The sequence below is a fragment of the Nerophis lumbriciformis genome, linkage group LG39, assembly GCF_033978685.3.
Source record: "Nerophis lumbriciformis linkage group LG39, RoL_Nlum_v2.1, whole genome shotgun sequence".
Taxonomy (NCBI): Eukaryota; Metazoa; Chordata; class Actinopteri; order Syngnathiformes; family Syngnathidae; genus Nerophis; species Nerophis lumbriciformis.
Window position 1 is genome coordinate 3,406,443 of NC_084586.2, and position 17,433 is coordinate 3,423,875.

Sequence of the window (17,433 nt, forward strand, 5' to 3'; positions counted from 1 at the left end):
TTTTGCAATTTTTTCAGGAAATGGTGTTACTTGGATAATAATACCTGTTAGCATGCTAATGTTAGTATGCTAGCCTATTTATTTTTTGGGCTAATTTTGTATGTACACCCCTGAGTCATGTGTTGGCACTTGATACATGCTAACATGCTCGCATTTTCAACACATTTCTCAGGTACACACCTCAGAGTAATATATTTTGGTACTTGACGCATGTTCCAGTTATAGCATTTTAGCATGCTAATATTAGCATGCTGGCGTTTTCAGCTAATTTAACAGGTATGCACCTCTGCGTCAAATATTTTGTAACTTAACAAATGATACCTGTTAGCATGCTAATGTTGATATGCTAGCTTTTTTTTTTTCTTTATCTAATTTTGTAGGTATACACCTCAGTCATATGTTGGTTATTGATGCATTCTAACGTTAGCATGCATGCTAACATTTTTCAGGAACACACCTCAGAGTAATATATTTTGGTACCTGGCACGTGGTAAAGTTGGCATTTTAACATAGTAACATTAGCATGCTAATATTAGCATGCCGGGGTTTTCAGCTAAGTTAACAGGTATGCACTTCTGCGTCAAATATTTTGTAACTTAACAAATGATACCTGTTAGCATGCTAATGTTGATATGCTAGCTTTTTCTTTTTCTTTAGCTAATTTTGTAGGTGTACACCTCAGTCATATGTTGGTTATTGATGCATTCTAACGTTAGCATGCATGCTAACATTTTTCAGGAACACACCTCAGAGTAATATATTTTGGTACTTGACGCATGTTCCAGTTATAGCATTTTAGCATCCTAACATTAGTATGCTGGCGTTTTCAGCTAATTTAACATGTATGCACTTCTGCGTCAAATATTTTGTAACTTAACAAATGATACCTGTTAGCATGCTAATGTTGATATGCTAGCTTTTTCTTTTTCTTTAGCTAATTTTGTAGGTGTACACCTCAGTCATATGTTGGTTATTGATGCATTCTAACGTTAGCATGCATGCTAACATTTTTCAGGAACACACCTCAGAGTAATATATTTTGGTACCTGGCACGTGGTAAAGTTGGCATTTTAACATAGTAACATTAGCATGCTAATATTAGCATGCCGGGGTTTTCAGCTAATTTAACAGGTATGCACCTCTGCGTCAAATATTTTGTTACTTAACAAATGATACCTGTTAGCATGCTAATGTTGATATGCTAGCTTTTTTTTTTTTTAGCTAATTTTGTAGGTATACACCTCAGTCATATGTTGGTTATTGATGCATTCTAACGTTAGCATGCATGCTCTTATTTTTTTAGGAACACACCTCAGAGTAATATATTTTGGTACTTGACACATGTTCCGGTTATAGCATTTTAGCATGCTAATATTAGCATGCTGGCGTTTTCAGCTAATTTAACAGGTATGCACCTCTGCGTCAAATATTTTGTAACTTAACAAATGATACCTGTTAGCATGCTAATGTTGATATGCTAGCTTTTTCTTTTTCTTTAGCTAATTTTGTAGGTGTACACCTCAGTCATATGTTGGTTATTGATGCATTCTAACGTTAGCATGCATGCTAACATTTTTCAGGAACACACCTCAGAGTAATATATTTTGGTACCTGGCACGTGGTAAAGTTGGCATTTTAACATAGTAACATTAGCATGCTAATATTAGCATGCCGGGGTTTTCAGCTAATTTAACAGGTATGCACCTCTGCGTCAAATATTTTGTTACTTAACAAATGATACCTGTTAGCATGCTAATGTTGATATGCTAGCTTTTTTTTTTTTTAGCTAATTTTGTAGGTATACACCTCAGTCATATGTTGGTTATTGATGCATTCTAACGTTAGCATGCATGCTCTTATTTTTTAGGAACACACCTCAGAGTAATATATTTTGGTACTTGACACATGTTCCGGTTATAGCATTTTAGCATGCTAATATTAGCATGCTGGCGTTTTCAGCTAATTTAACAGGTATGCACCTCTGCGTCAAATATTTAGTTACTTAACAAATGATACCTGTTAGCATTGATATGCTAGCTTTTTTTTTTTTTTTTTACCTAATTTTGCAGGTATACACATCAGTCATATGTTGGTTATTGATGCATTCTAACGTTAGCATGCATGCTAACATTTTTCAGGAACACACCTCAGAGTAATATATTTTGGTACTTGATGCATGTTACGGTTATAGCATTTTAGCATGCTAAAATTAGCATGCTAATATTATGCATGCTAATATTAGCATGCTGGCCTTTTTTAGCTAAGTTAACAGGTATGCACCTCTGCGTCAAATGTTTTAACTAAACAAATGATACATGTTAGCATGCAAAAAAAATTTAAGCTAATTTTGTAGGTATAAACCTTAGTCATATTTTGGTTATTGATGCATGCTAGCATTTTAAACACATTTTTCAGGAACACACCTCAGAGTAATATACAGGTAAAAGCCAGTAAATTAGAATATTTTGAAAAACTTGATTTATTTCAGTAATTGCATTCAAAAGGTGTAACTTGTACATTATATTTATTCATTGCACACAGACTGATGCATTCAAATGTTTATTTCATTTAATTTTGATGATTTGAAGTGGCAACAAATGAAAATCCAAAATTCCGTGTGTCACAAAATTAGAATATTACTTAAGGCTAATACAAAAAGGGATTTTTAGAAATGTTGGCCAACTGAAAAGTATGAAAATGAAAAATATGAGCATGTACAATACTCAATACTTGGTTGGAGCTCCTTTTGCCTCAATTACTGCGTTAATACGGCGTGGCATGGAGTCGATGAGTTTCTGGCACTGCTCAGGTGTTATGAGAGCCCAGGTTGCTCTGATAGTGGCCTTCAACTCTTCTGCGTTTTTGGGTCTGGCATCCTGCATCTTCCTTTTCACAATACCCCACAGATTTTCTATGGGGCTAAGGTCAGGGGAGTTGGCGGGCCAATTTAGAACAGAAATACCATGGTCCGTAAACCAGGCACGGGTAGATTTTGCGCTGTGTGCAGGCGCCAAGTCCTGTTGGAACTTGAAATCTCCATCTCCATAGAGCAGGTCAGCAGCAGGAAGCATGAAGTGCTCTAAAACTTGCTGGTAGACGGCTGCGTTGACCCTGGATCTCAGGAAACAGAGTGGACCGACACCAGCAGATGACATGGCACCCCAAACCATCACCCAACCATGCAAATTTTGCATTTCCTTTGGAAATCGAGGTCCCAGAGTCTGGAGGAAGACAGGAGAGGCACAGGATCCACGTTGCCTGAAGTCTAGTGTAAAGTTTCCACCATCAGTGATGGTTTGGGGTGCCATGTCATCTGCTGGTGTCGGTCCACTCTGTTTCCTGAGATCCAGGGTCAACGCAGCCGTCTACCAGCAAGTTTTAGAGCACTTCATGCTTCCTGCTGCTGACCTGCTCTATGGAGATGGAGATTTCAAGTTCCAACAGGACTTGGCGCCTGCACACAGCGCAAAATCTACCCGTGCCTGGTTTACGGACCATGGTATTTCTGTTCTAAATTGGCCCGCCAACTCCCCTGACCTTAGCCCCATAGAAAATCTGTGGGGTATTGTGAAAAGGAAGATGCAGAATGCCAGACCCAAAAACGCAGAAGAGTTGAAGGCCACTATCAGAGCAACCTGGGCTCTAATAACACCTGAGCAGTGCCAGAAACTCATCGACTCCATGCCACGCCGCATTAACGCAGTAATTGAGGCAAAACGAGCTCCAACCAAGTATTGAGTATTGTACATGCTCATATTATTCATTTTCATACTTTTCAGTTGGCCAACATTTCTAAAAATCCCTTTTTTGTATTAGCCTTAAGTAATATTCTAATTTTGTGACACACGGAATTTTGGATTTTCATTTGTTGCCACTTCAAATCATCAAAATTAAATGAAATAAACATTTGAATGCATCAGTCTGTGTGCAATGAATAAATATAATGTACAAGTTACACCTTTTGAATGCAATTACTGAAATAAATCAAGTTTTTCAAAATATTCTAATTTACTGGCTTTTACCTGTATTTTGGTACCTGACACCTGTCACAGTTAGCATTTTGACATAGTAACATTAGCATGCTAGCTTTTTTTGCTAAATTTACACTTCAGTGGGATATATTTTGGTATGTCACTAATGCTAACTGTTAGCATTTTTTTCTTAGCTCATTTTGCTCATAGTTTTTGTTATGCGACGCTATCTGGCCAGCATGCTAACTGTTAGCATTTCAGTTCACTTTGGCTCTTCAGGGTTGACACAAAATGTCTACTGAAATTGCATTTTCTAGTTTTTTGATAAAAATCTCAATATTGTGGTTTTGAAGGTGAAAAACTACCGGTACCAAAATGGCCCCCAGGTCCTCTGATTGTCAGTTTTTTTAAAGCATAACACTTTGCAGAGAGATCGCTTGTATCCCAAAAAACTTGTAAGCTGGGTCATGCATAAAAGAGTGGTAATGAAAGAGGTCAGATATGCAAATCTACTGAGTCATATTCCATCTCGAAATGTGTTTCTGACAAGACCTCTCTCATAACTCCTTCTCGCCATCTTTCATCCAATCCATCCATCTGGCGCCAAGGCGTCGCAGATGAGGTCACTTTCATCCTCTTTGCACACCTGTTCCTCGTCTTCTATCACAGTCCGAGAACAAACAAGCTGCCAAGTGGATCGCAATCATGTTGACTTGAAAAAAGAAGCGACAGCCCGTTTCATCCGAGCAACCACTATTGATCCTTTTGCTTCCAATAATATATCTCCTCCAATTGAGAAGGAAAAATAGGCAGAAAAAAGTTAGCATGCTAACATGCTAATGTTAGCATTTTAACATTAGCATGCTAACAGTTAGCATATGTCACATACCAAGTTGTATGACGCTGATGAGGTGGTACGCTGGCAAAACTGGCTATAAATGTTAGCATGCTAACATTAGAATGCTAAAAGTTAGCATGTGTCCAACTACGTTATGACTGAGGTGGTACAGTGGGAAAAAAATGGCTAAAAACGTTAACATGTTAAGGTGATCATGACAGTTAGCATCTGTCACATACCAAAGTTATATGACTCTGAGGTGGTATGGTGGCAAAATATCGCTAAAAAAGTTAGCATGCTAAAAATCAGCATGTGTTCAACGACGTTATGACTCTGAGGTGGTATGGTAGAAAAAATGGCAAAAAACTTTAACATGCTAATGTTATCATCCAAACATGCTAACTGTTCGCATGTGTCCCGTACCAATTTATAGCTAAGAGGTGGTTTGGCTGCAAAATTGTCGACAGCGGTTAGCATGCGAATGTTATTATACAAACATGCTAACTGTTAGCATGTGTCACGAACCAAGGTATGACTCTGAGGTGGTACAACGGCAAAATTGGGTAAAAGCTTTAGCATGCTGATGGTATCATGCGAACATGCTAACTGTTAGCATATTAAGGTTAGCATGCTAACAGTTATCATGTGTCACGTACCAAGTTGTATGACTCTGAGGTGGTACGATGGCAACATTGGCGAAAAAGGTTAGCATGCTAGTGTTATCATGCTAAATGTTAGCATGCTAAAAGTTAGCATGTGTTCAACTACGTTATGACTCTGAGGTGGTACAGTGGGAAAAAATGGCTAAAAACGTTACCATGTTAAAGTGATTAGGTAAACATAATAAATGTTAGCATGGTAACAGATAGCATGTGTCACATACCAAAGTTATATGACTGAGGTGGTGTGGTGGCAAAATATCGCTAAAAAAGTTAGCATGCTAAAAATCAGCATGTGTTCAACTACGTTATGACTCTGAGGTGGTATAGTGGGAAAAAAATGGCTAAAAACATTACCATGTTAAAGTGATCAGGTAAACATAATAAATGTTAGCATGGTAACAGTTAGCATGTGTCACATACCAAGTTATATGACTCTGAGGTGGTAAGGTTAAAATAAATAAATAAGGCTAAAAAAGGTTAGCATTCTAAAAGTCAGCATGTGTTCAACGACGTTATGACTCTGAGGTGGTATGGTAGAAAAAATGGCAAAAAACTTTAACATGCTAATGTTATCATCCAAACATGCTAGCTGTTCGCATGTGTCCCGTACCAATTTATAGCTAAGAGGTGGTTTGGCTGCAAAATTGTCGAAAGCGGTTAGCATGCGAATGTTATTATACAAACATGCTAACTGTTAGCATGTGTCACGAACCAAGGTATGACTCTGAGGTGGTACAACGGCAAAATTGGGTAAAAGCTTTAGCATGCTGATGGTATCATGCGAACATGCTAACTGTTAGCATATTAAGGTTAGCATGCTAACAGTTATCATGTGTCACGTACCAAGTTGTATGACTCTGAGGTGGTACGATGGCAACATTGGCGAAAAAGGTTAGCATGCTAGTGTTATCATGCTAAATGTTAGCATGCTAAAAGTTAGCATGTGTTCAACTACGTTATGACTCTGAGGTGGTACAGTGGGAAAAAATGGCTAAAAACGTTACCATGTTAAAGTGATTAGGTAAACATAATAAATGTTAGCATGGTAACAGATAGCATGTGTCACATACCAAAGTTATATGACTCTGAGGTGGTGTGGTGGCAAAATATCGCTAAAAAAGTTAGCATGCTAAAAATCAGCATGTGTTCAACTACGTTATGACTCTGAGGTGGTATAGTGGGAAAAAAATGGCTAAAAACATTACCATGTTAAAGTGATCAGGTAAACATAATAAATGTTAGCATGGTAACAGTTAGCATGTGTCACATACCAAGTTATATGACTCTGAGGTGGTAAGGTTAAAATAAATAAATAAGGCTAAAAAAGGTTAGCATTCTAAAAGTCAGCATGTGTTCAACGACGTTATGACTCTGAGGTGGTATGGTAGAAAAAATGGCTGAAAACTTTAACATGCTAATGTTATCATCCAAACATGCTAACTGTTTGCATGTGTCACGTACCAATTTATAACTAATAGGTGGTTTGGCTGCAAAATTTGCTAAAGCGGTTAGCATGCTAATGTTATTATACAAACATACTAACTGTTAGCATGTGTCACAAACCAAGGTATGACTCTGAGGTGGTACAACGGCATAATTGGGTAAAAGCTTTAGCATGCTGATGGTATCATACGAACGTGCTAACTGTTAGCATGTTAACATTAGCATAGTAACAGTTATGTGTCACGCACCAAGTTATATGACTGTGCGGTGGTACGATGGCAACATTGGCGAAAAAGGTTAACATGCTAGTGTTATCATGCTAACTGTTAGCATGTATTCAACTACGTTATGAATTTGAGGTGGTACAGTGGAAAAAAATGACTAAAAACGTTACCATGTTAAGGTTATCATGTAAACTTAATACATGTTAGCATGGTAACAGTTAGCATGTGTCACATACCAAGTTACATGATTCTGAGGTAGTACTGTGGTAAAATTGGTTTAAAAAGGTTTGCATGCTATTTTTATCATGCGAACATGCTAATTGTTAGCATGTGTCACTTACCAAGTTAGGACTTTGAGGTGTTACGGCAGCTAAATTGGCTAAAAAGATTAGCACGCTAATGTGATTATGCAAACATGCTAACTTTTAGCATGTATCATGTACCAAGTTATGACTCTAAGGTGGTACGGCAGCAAAATTGGCTAAAAAAGTTAACATTCTAATGTTATCATGCAAACAGTTAGCATGTGTCACGTACCACGTTATGACTCTGAGGTGGTACAACGGCAAAATTGTCTAAAAACGTTAGCGGGCTAATGTTATTAAGCGAACATGCCAACTGTTGGCTTGCTAATGTTAGCATGCTTATAGTCAGCATGTGTCACGTAGCACGGCATGACTCTGAGGTGGTACGGCAGCAAAATTGTCTAAAAAAACGTGTTAATGTTATCATGTGAACATGCTAACTGTTAGCATGCCATCGTAAACATGATAACAGTTAGCATGTGTCACGTACCAAGTTATATGACTTTGAGCTGATACGGCGGAAAGATTGGCTAAAAAGGTTTGCCTGCTATATGTTAGCATGCTAACATGCTAATTGTTACCATGCTAACATTAGCATAGAAACAGTTAGCATGTGTCACGTACCATGTCATATGACTCAGAGCTGAAATGGCAGCAAAATTTGTAAAATATTTAACATGCTAATATTTCCATGTAAACATGCTAACTGTTACCATGCTACTGTTAGCATGATAACAGTTAGCATGTGTCACGTACCAAGTTATATGACTCTGAGCTGATACGACGGCAAAATTGGCTCAAAAAGTTTGCCTGCTAACGGTTAGCATGCTAACCTGCTAATTGTTACAACGCTAACATTAGCATGATAACAGTTAGCAGGTGTCACATACCAAGTTATATGACTCTGGGCTGATACGGCGGAAAAATTAACTGAAATGGTTAGCCTGCTAACTGTTAGCATGCTAACATTAACATGATAACAGCATGTGTCACGTACCAAGTTATATGACTCTGAGCTGATACGGCGGCAAAATTGGCTGAAATGGTTAGCCTGCTAACTGTTAGCATGCTAATGTTAGCAGGCTAACAGTTAGCATGTGTCACGTACCAAGTTATATGACTCTGGGCTGATACGGCGGCAAAATTAACGGAAATAATTAGCCTGCTAACTGTTAGCATGCTAACATTAACATGATAACAGCATGTGTCACTTACCAAGTTATATGACTCTGAGCTGGTACGCCAGCAAAATGGGCAAAAAATTTTAGCGTGCTAATATTTTCATGCAAACATGCTAATTGTTACCATGCTAATGTTAGCATAATAACAGTTAGCATGTGTCACGTACCAAGTTATGATTTTGACCAAAATTGGCTAAAAAGGTTAGCATGCTAACATGCTAATTGTTACCATGCTAACATTAGCATAGAAACAGTTAGCATGTGTCACGTACCATGTCATATGACTCAGAGCTGAAATGGCAGCAAAATTTGTAAAATATTTAACATGCTAATATTTCCAAGTAAACATGCTAACTGTTACCATGCTACTGTTAGCATGATAACAGTTAGCATGTGTCACGTACCAAGTTATATGACTCTGAGCTGATACGACGGCAAAATTGGCTCAAAAAGTTTGCCTGCTAACGGTTAGCATGCTAACCTGCTAATTGTTACAACGCTAACATTAGCATGATAACAGTTAGCAGGTGTCACATACCAAGTTATATGACTCTGGGCTGATACGGCGGAAAAATTAACTGAAATGGTTAGCCTGCTAACTGTTAGCATGCTAACATTAACATGATAACAGCATGTGTCACGTACCAAGTTATATGACTCTGAGCTGATACGGCGGCAAAATTGGCTGAAATGGTTAGCCTGCTAACTGTTAGCATGCTAATGTTAGCAGGCTAACAGTTAGCATGTGTCACGTACCAAGTTATATGACTCTGGGCTGATACGGCGGCAAAATTAACGGAAATAACTAGCCTGCTAACTGTTAGCATGCTAACATTAACATGATAACAGCATGTGTCACTTACCAAGTTATATGACTCTGAGCTGATACGGCGGCAAAATTGGCTCAAAAAGTTTGCCTGCTAACTGTTAGCATGGTAACGTTAACATGATAACAACATGTGTCACCTACCAAGTTATATGAATCAGAGCTGGTACGCCAGCAAAATGGGCAAAATTTTTTAGCGTGCTAATATTTTCATGCAAACATGCTAATTGTTACCATGCTAATGTTAGCATAATAACAGTTAGCATGTGTCACGTACCATGTCATATGACTCAGAGCTGAAATGGCAGCAAAATTTGTAAAATATTTAACATGCTAATATTTCCATGTAAACATGCTAACTGTTACCATGCTACTGTTAGCATGATAACAGTTAGCATGTGTCACGTACCAAGTTATATGACTCTGAGCTGATACGACGGCAAAATTGGCTCAAAAAGTTTGCCTGCTAACGGTTAGCATGCTAACCTGCTAATTGTTACAACGCTAACATTAGCATGATAACAGTTAGCAGGTGTCACATACCAAGTTATATGACTCTGGGCTGATATGGCGGAAAAATTAACTGAAATGGTTAGCCTGCTAACTGTTAGCATGCTAACATTAACATGATAACAGCATGTGTCACGTACCAAGTTATATGACTCTGAGCTGATACGGCGGCAAAATTGGCTGAAATGGTTAGCCTGCTAACTGTTAGCCTGCTAATGTTAGCAGGCTAACAGTTAGCATGTGTCACGTACCAAGTTATATGACTCTGGGCTGATACGGCGGCAAAATTAACTGAAATAATTAGCCTGCTAACTGTTAGCATGCTAACATTAACATGATAACAGCATGTGTCACTTACCAAGTTATGTGACTCTGAGCTGATACGGCGGCAAAATTGGCTCAAAAAGTTTGCCTGCTAACTGTTAGCATGGTAACGTTAACATGATAACAACATGTGTCACCTACCAAGTTATATGAATCAGAGCTGGTACGCCAGCAAAATGGGCAAAAAATTTTAGCGTGCTAATATTTTCATGCAAACATGCTAATTGTTACCATGCTAATGTTAGCATAATAACAGTTAGCATGTGTCACGTACCATGTCATATGACTCAGAGCTGAAATGGCAGCAAAATTTGTAAAATATTTAACATGCTAATATTTCCATGTAAACATGCTAACTGTTACCATGCTACTGTTAGCATGATAACAGTTAGCATGTGTCACGTACCAAGTTATATGACTCTGAGCTGATACGACGGCAAAATTGGCTCAAAAAGTTTGCCTGCTAACGGTTAGCATGCTAACCTGCTAATTGTTACAACGCTAACATTAGCATGATAACAGTTAGCAGGTGTCACATACCAAGTTATATGACTCTGGGCTGATACGGCGGAAAAATTAACTGAAATGGTTAGCCTGCTAACTGTTAGCATGCTAACATTAACATGATAACAGCATGTGTCACGTACCAAGTTATATGACTCTGAGCTGATACGGCGGCAAAATTGGCTGAAATGGTTAGCCTGCTAACTGTTAGCATGCTAATGTTAGCAGGCTAACAGTTAGCATGTGTCACGTACCAAGTTATATGACTCTGGGCTGATACGGCGGCAAAATTAACGGAAATAATTAGCCTGCTAACTGTTAGCATGCTAACATTAACATGATAACAGCATGTGTCACTTACCAAGTTATATGACTCTGAGCTGATACGGCGGCAAAATTGGCTCAAAACGTTTGCCTGCTAACTGTTAGCATGGTAACGTTAACATGATAACAACATGTGTCACCTACCAAGTTATATGAATCAGAGCTGGTACGCCAGCAAAATGGGCAAAAAATTTTAGCGTGCTAATATTTTCATGCAAACATGCTAATTGTTACCATGCTAATGTTAGCATAATAACAGTTAGCATGTGTCACGTACCATGTCATATGACTCAGAGCTGAAATGGCAGCAAAATTTGTAAAATATTTAACATGCTAATATTTCCATGTAAACATGCTAACTGTTACCATGCTACTGTTAGCATGATAACAGTTAGCATGTGTCACGTACCAAGTTATATGACTCTGAGCTGATACGACGGCAACATTGGCTCAAAAAGTTTGCCTGCTAACGGTTAGCATGCTAACCTGCTAATTGTTACAACGCTAACATTAGCATGATAACAGTTAGCAGGTGTCACATACCAAGTTATATGACTCTGGGCTGATACGGCGGAAAAATTAACTGAAATGGTTAGCCTGCTAACTGTTAGCATGCTAACATTAACATGATAACAGCATGTGTCACGTACCAAGTTATATGACTCTGAGCTGATACGGCGGCAAAATTGGCTGAAATGGTTAGCCTGCTAACTGTTAGCATGCTAATGTTAGCAGGCTAACAGTTAGCATGTGTCACGTACCAAGTTATATGACTCTGGGCTGATACGGCGGCAAAATTAACGGAAATAATTAGCCTGCTAACTGTTAGCATGCTAACGTTAACATGATAACAGCATGTGTCACTTACCAAGTTATATGACTCTGAGCTGATACGGCGGCAAAATTGGCTCAAAAAGTTTGCCTGCTAACTGTTAGCATGGTGACGTTAACATGATAACAACATGTGTCACCTACCAAGTTATATGAATCAGAGCTGGTACGCCAGCAAAATGGGCAAAATTTTTTAGCGTGCTAATATTTTCATGTAAACATGCTAATTGTTACCATGCTAATGTTAGCATAATAACAGTTAGCATGTGTCACGTACCATGTCATATGACTCAGAGCTGAAATGGCAGCAAAATTTGTAAAATATTTAACATGCTAATATTTCCATGTAAACATGCTAACTGTTACCATGCTACTGTTAGCATGATAACAGTTAGCATGTGTCACGTACCAAGTTATATGACTCTGAGCTGATACGACGGCAAAATTGGCTCAAAAAGTTTGCCTGCTAACGGTTAGCATGCTAACCTGCTAATTGTTACAACGCTAACATTAGCATGATAACAGTTAGCAGGTGTCACATACCAAGTTATATGACTCTGGGCTGATACGGCGGAAAAATTAACTGAAATGGTTAGCCTGCTAACTGTTAGCATGCTAACATTAACATGATAACAGCATGTGTCACGTACCAAGTTATATGACTCTGAGCTGATACGGCGGCAAAATTGGCTGAAATGGTTAGCCTGCTAACTGTTAGCATGCTAATGTTAGCAGGCTAACAGTTAGCATGTGTCACGTACCAAGTTATATGACTCTGGGCTGATACGGCGGCAAAATTAACTGAAATAATTAGCCTGCTAACTGTTAGCATGCTAACATTAACATGATAACAGCATGTGTCACTTACCAAGTTATATGACTCTGAGCTGATACGGCGGCAAAATTGGCTCAAAAAGTTTGCCTGCTAACTGTTAGCATGGTAACGTTAACATGATAACAACATGTGTCACCTACCAAGTTATATGAATCAGAGCTGGTACGCCAGCAAAATGGGCAAAATTTTTTAGCGTGCTAATATTTTCATGCAAACATGCTAATTGTTACCATGCTAATGTTAGCATAATAACAGTTAGCATGTGTCACGTACCAAGTTATGATTTCGACCAAAATGGGCTAAAAAGGTTAGCATGCTAACAGTTAGCATATGTCGGCTACCAAATTATTGCATCCACATTTCCGAGGAGTTTTTCACTTCCTGTAAGTGTCCCGATACTTTTGTTGCTAGCACGTTAATGTCCGCGCTTGTCCTGGGTGTCCCGTCAGTGCTGGACTGTCCCGCCATGACGCTGCAGAGCTCGCGCAGCCTGGACACGCTGTCCGACCTGAAGGTGCAGCGGCTGGAGGCGGAGCTAGAGGGGGCCCGCCATGAGGCCCAGGGGGCGTGCCAGCGGGAGGAGGAGCTCAAGGCGCAGTGCGAGCGCCTGAAGGAGGAGCTGAGGCAGCTGCAGGGCGGCCAGCGAGACAGGGTGAGGCCCGCAGAGCGGCGGACAGGAAGTGACGTCGGAGATGATGACACGGAATGTCTGCTTTGGCAGGAGATGTCGTCCCCGTGCAAGCAGTGCGACGTGGAGTGGATCAAGAAGGTGGGAGACGAGCAGTAAGTGAACGAGGAGGCCACTATTTGGTCATTTTAGGGACCCCCCAGGGGCCTCGTTTGGGCCCTCAAGTGTTTGAGCAGCAGGGGGCAGAATATGACCAGTTTTCGGTATTTTAGTGTGTGTTAGTAAATATCCATTGAAAATGTTCATTTAATAACCCTTTCGCCACCCACACACTCCACTCACTTTGGATAATCAAAGTACTACAGGTAAAAGCCAGTAAATTAGAATATTTTGAAAAACTTGATTTATTTCAGTAATTGCATTCAAAAGGTGTAACTTGTACATTATATTTATTCATTGCACACAGACTGATGCATTCAAATGTTTATTTCATTTAATTTTGATGATTTGAAGTGGCAACAAATGAAAATCCAAAATTCCGTGTGTCACAAAATTAGAATATTACTTAAGGCTAATACAAAAAAGGGATTTTTAGAAATGTTGGCCAACTGAAAAGTATGAAAATGAAAAATATGAGCATGTACAATACTCAATACTTGGTTGGAGCTCCTTTTGCCTCAATTACTGCGTTAATGCGGCGTGGCATGGAGTCGATGAGTTTCTGGCACTGCTCAGGTGTTATGAGAGCCCAGGTTGCTCTGATAGTGGCCTTCAACTCTTCTGCGTTTTTGGGTCTGGCATTCTGCATCTTCCTTTTCACAATACCCCACAGATTTTCTATGGGGCTAAGGTCAGGGGAGTTGGCGGGCCAATTTAGAACAGAAATACCATGGTCCGTAAACCAGGCACGGGTAGATTTTGCGCTGTGTGCAGGCGCCAAGTCCTGTTGGAACTTGAAATCTCCATCTCCATAGAGCAGGTCAGCAGCAGGAAGCATGAAGTGCTCTAAAACTTGCTGGTAGACGGCTGCGTTGACCCTGGATCTCAGGAAACAGAGTGGACCGACACCAGCAGATGACATGGCACCCCAAACCATCACCCAACCATGCAAATTTTGCATTTCCTTTGGAAATCGAGGTCCCAGAGTCTGGAGGAAGACAGGAGAGGCACAGGATCCACGTTGCCTGAAGTCTAGTGTAAAGTTTCCACCATCAGTGATGGTTTGGGGTGCCATGTCATCTGCTGGTGTCGGTCCACTCTGTTTCCTGAGATCCAGGGTCAACGCAGCCGTCTACCAGCAAGTTTTAGAGCACTTCATGCTTCCTGCTGCTGACCTGCTCTATGGAGATGGAGATTTCAAGTTCCAACAGGACTTGGCGCCTGCACACAGCGCAAAATCTACCCGTGCCTGGTTTACGGACCATGGTATTTCTGTTCTAAATTGGCCCGCCAACTCCCCTGACCTTAGCCCCATAGAAAATCTGTGGGGTATTGTGAAAAGGAAGATGCAGAATGCCAGACCCAAAAACGCAGAAGAGTTGAAGGCCACTATCAGAGCAACCTGGGCTCTCATAACACCTGAGCAGTGCCAGAAACTCATCGACTCCATGCCACGCCGCATTAACGCAGTAATTGAGGCAAAAGGAGCTCCAACCAAGTATTGAGTATTGTACATGCTCATATTTTTCATTTTCATACTTTTCAGTTGGCCAACATTTCTAAAAATCCCTTTTTTGTATTAGCCTTAAGTAATATTCTAATTTTGTGACACACGGAATTTTGGATTTTCATTTGTTGCCACTTCAAATCATCAAAATTAAATGAAATAAACATTTGAATGCATCAGTCTGTGTGCAATGAATAAATATAATGTACAAGTTACACCTTTTGAATGCAATTACTGAAATAAATCAAGTTTTTCAAAATATTCTAATTTACTGGCTTTTACCTGTATTTTCCGAGTTCCAAAAAACTCCAGGAATTCCCAGATTTCCCGGTTTTCCAAAGCCCTATTTTCACCTTTTACTGAAAAGTTGTTAGAGTCCACATTTTTGACCAGTGCACCTTCAAAACATTCCTCTTAGTTGGTAAACCAATTCTCCTATTGGCTTTTTGAAAAAATTCCAGGGTTTCCCTAAATTCCCCAAATTCCAGAAATACCCATTCCCAATTCAAACTGTTACTACATCAACATTTTTCAACCGATTTTCTCCATTTCTAAACCCGATTCTGACCTTTCCACACACACACACACTACTCTTCCGATATATCGAAAGCAAAAATGTTTTTCTATTTCCCCAAATTCCTGGTTTTCCCGGAATTTCTGGGAATTGTCTTCCCAGAAACACCCATTCCCAATTCAAACTGTTACTACGTCAACATTTTTCAACCGATTGCAAACATTTCAACACCAACCCATTCATATCATCTAGGACAATTGTGCTAGTATCAATATTTTCAAAAATTGCCAGTTTTCCCGAAATTCCCAAATTTCCCCTGAAATTCCCATTCAAATGAAAGGATGTATTCAAAGTTCTACATACCCTACATTCTCAAAATGTTGCTCCATTTTTAAACCCGATTCTGACCTTTCCACACACACACACACACACACACACACACACACACACACACACACACACACACACACACACACACACACACACACACACACACTACTCTTCTGATATATCAAACCCAAAAATGTTTTTCTATTTCCCAAAATTCCTGTTTTTCCCGGAATTTCTGGGAATTTTCTCCCCAGAAATATCCATTCCAAATTCAAACTGTTACTACATCAACATTTTTCAACCGATTGCAAACGTTTCAACACCAACCCATTCATATCATCTAGGACAATTGTGCTAGTATCAATATTTTCAAAAATTCCCAGTTTTCCCAAAATTCCCATTCAAATGAAAGGATGTATTCAAAGTTCTACATACCCTACATTCTCAAAATCTTGCTCCATTTTTAAACCCGATTCTGACCTTTACACACACACACACACACACACACACACACACACACACACACACACACACACACACACACACACACACACACACACACACACACACACACACACACACACACACACTACTCTTCTGATATATCGAACCCAGATATGTTTTTCTATTTCCCAAAATTCCTGGTTTTCTCAGAATCTCTGGGAATTTTCTCCCCAGAAATACCCATTTCCAATTCCAACTGTTACTACATCAACATTTTTCAACCGATTGCAAACATTTCAACACCAACCCATTCATTTCCCGGTTTTCCAAAGCCCTATTTTCACCTTTTACTGAAAAGTTGTTATAGTCCACATTTTTGACCAGTGCACCTTCAAAACATTCCTCTTAGTTGGTAAACCAATTCTCCTATTGGCTTTTTGAAAAAATTCCAGGGTTTCCCTAAATTCCCCAAATTCCAGAAATACCCATTCCCAATTCAAACTGTTACTACATCAACATTTTTCAACCGATTTGCTCCATTTCTAAACCCGATTCTGACCTTTCCACACACACACACTACTCTTCCGATATATCGAAAGCAAAAATATTTTTCTATTTCCCCAAATTCCTGGTTTCCCCGGAATTTCTGGGAATTGTCTTCCCAGAAACACCCATTCCCAATTCAAACTGTTACTACGTCAACATTTTTCAACCGATTGCAAACATTTCAACACCAACCCATTCATATCATCTAGGACAATTGTGCTAGTATCAATATTTTCAAAAATTCCCAGTTTTCCCGAAATTCCCAAATTTCCCCTGAAATTCCCATTCAAATGAAAGGATGTATTCAAAGTTCTACATACCCTACATTCTCAAAATCTTGCTCCATTTTTAAACCCGATTCTGACCTTTCCACACACACACACACACACACACACACACACACACACACACACACACACACACACACACACACACACACACACACACACACACACACACTACTCTTCTGATATATCAAACCCAAAAATGTTTTCTATTTCCCAAAATTCCTGGTTTTCCCGGAATTT

The 17,433-nt window shown here is 39.4% G+C and overlaps 1 protein-coding gene across 1 annotated transcript in view; it reads left to right on the forward strand.

Annotated features, from left to right (window-relative positions):
• LOC133577895 (TANK-binding kinase 1-binding protein 1-like) overlaps positions 1–17,433 on the forward strand; it is a 224,191-nt gene that overhangs the window by 153,293 nt on the left and 53,465 nt on the right. The window contains exons 6-7 of the mRNA XM_061932009.1: positions 13,228–13,430; positions 13,500–13,561. Coding sequence (XP_061787993.1) covers positions 13,228–13,430; positions 13,500–13,561 — 265 coding nt within the window. The remainder of the gene's footprint in view (positions 1–13,227; positions 13,431–13,499; positions 13,562–17,433) is intronic.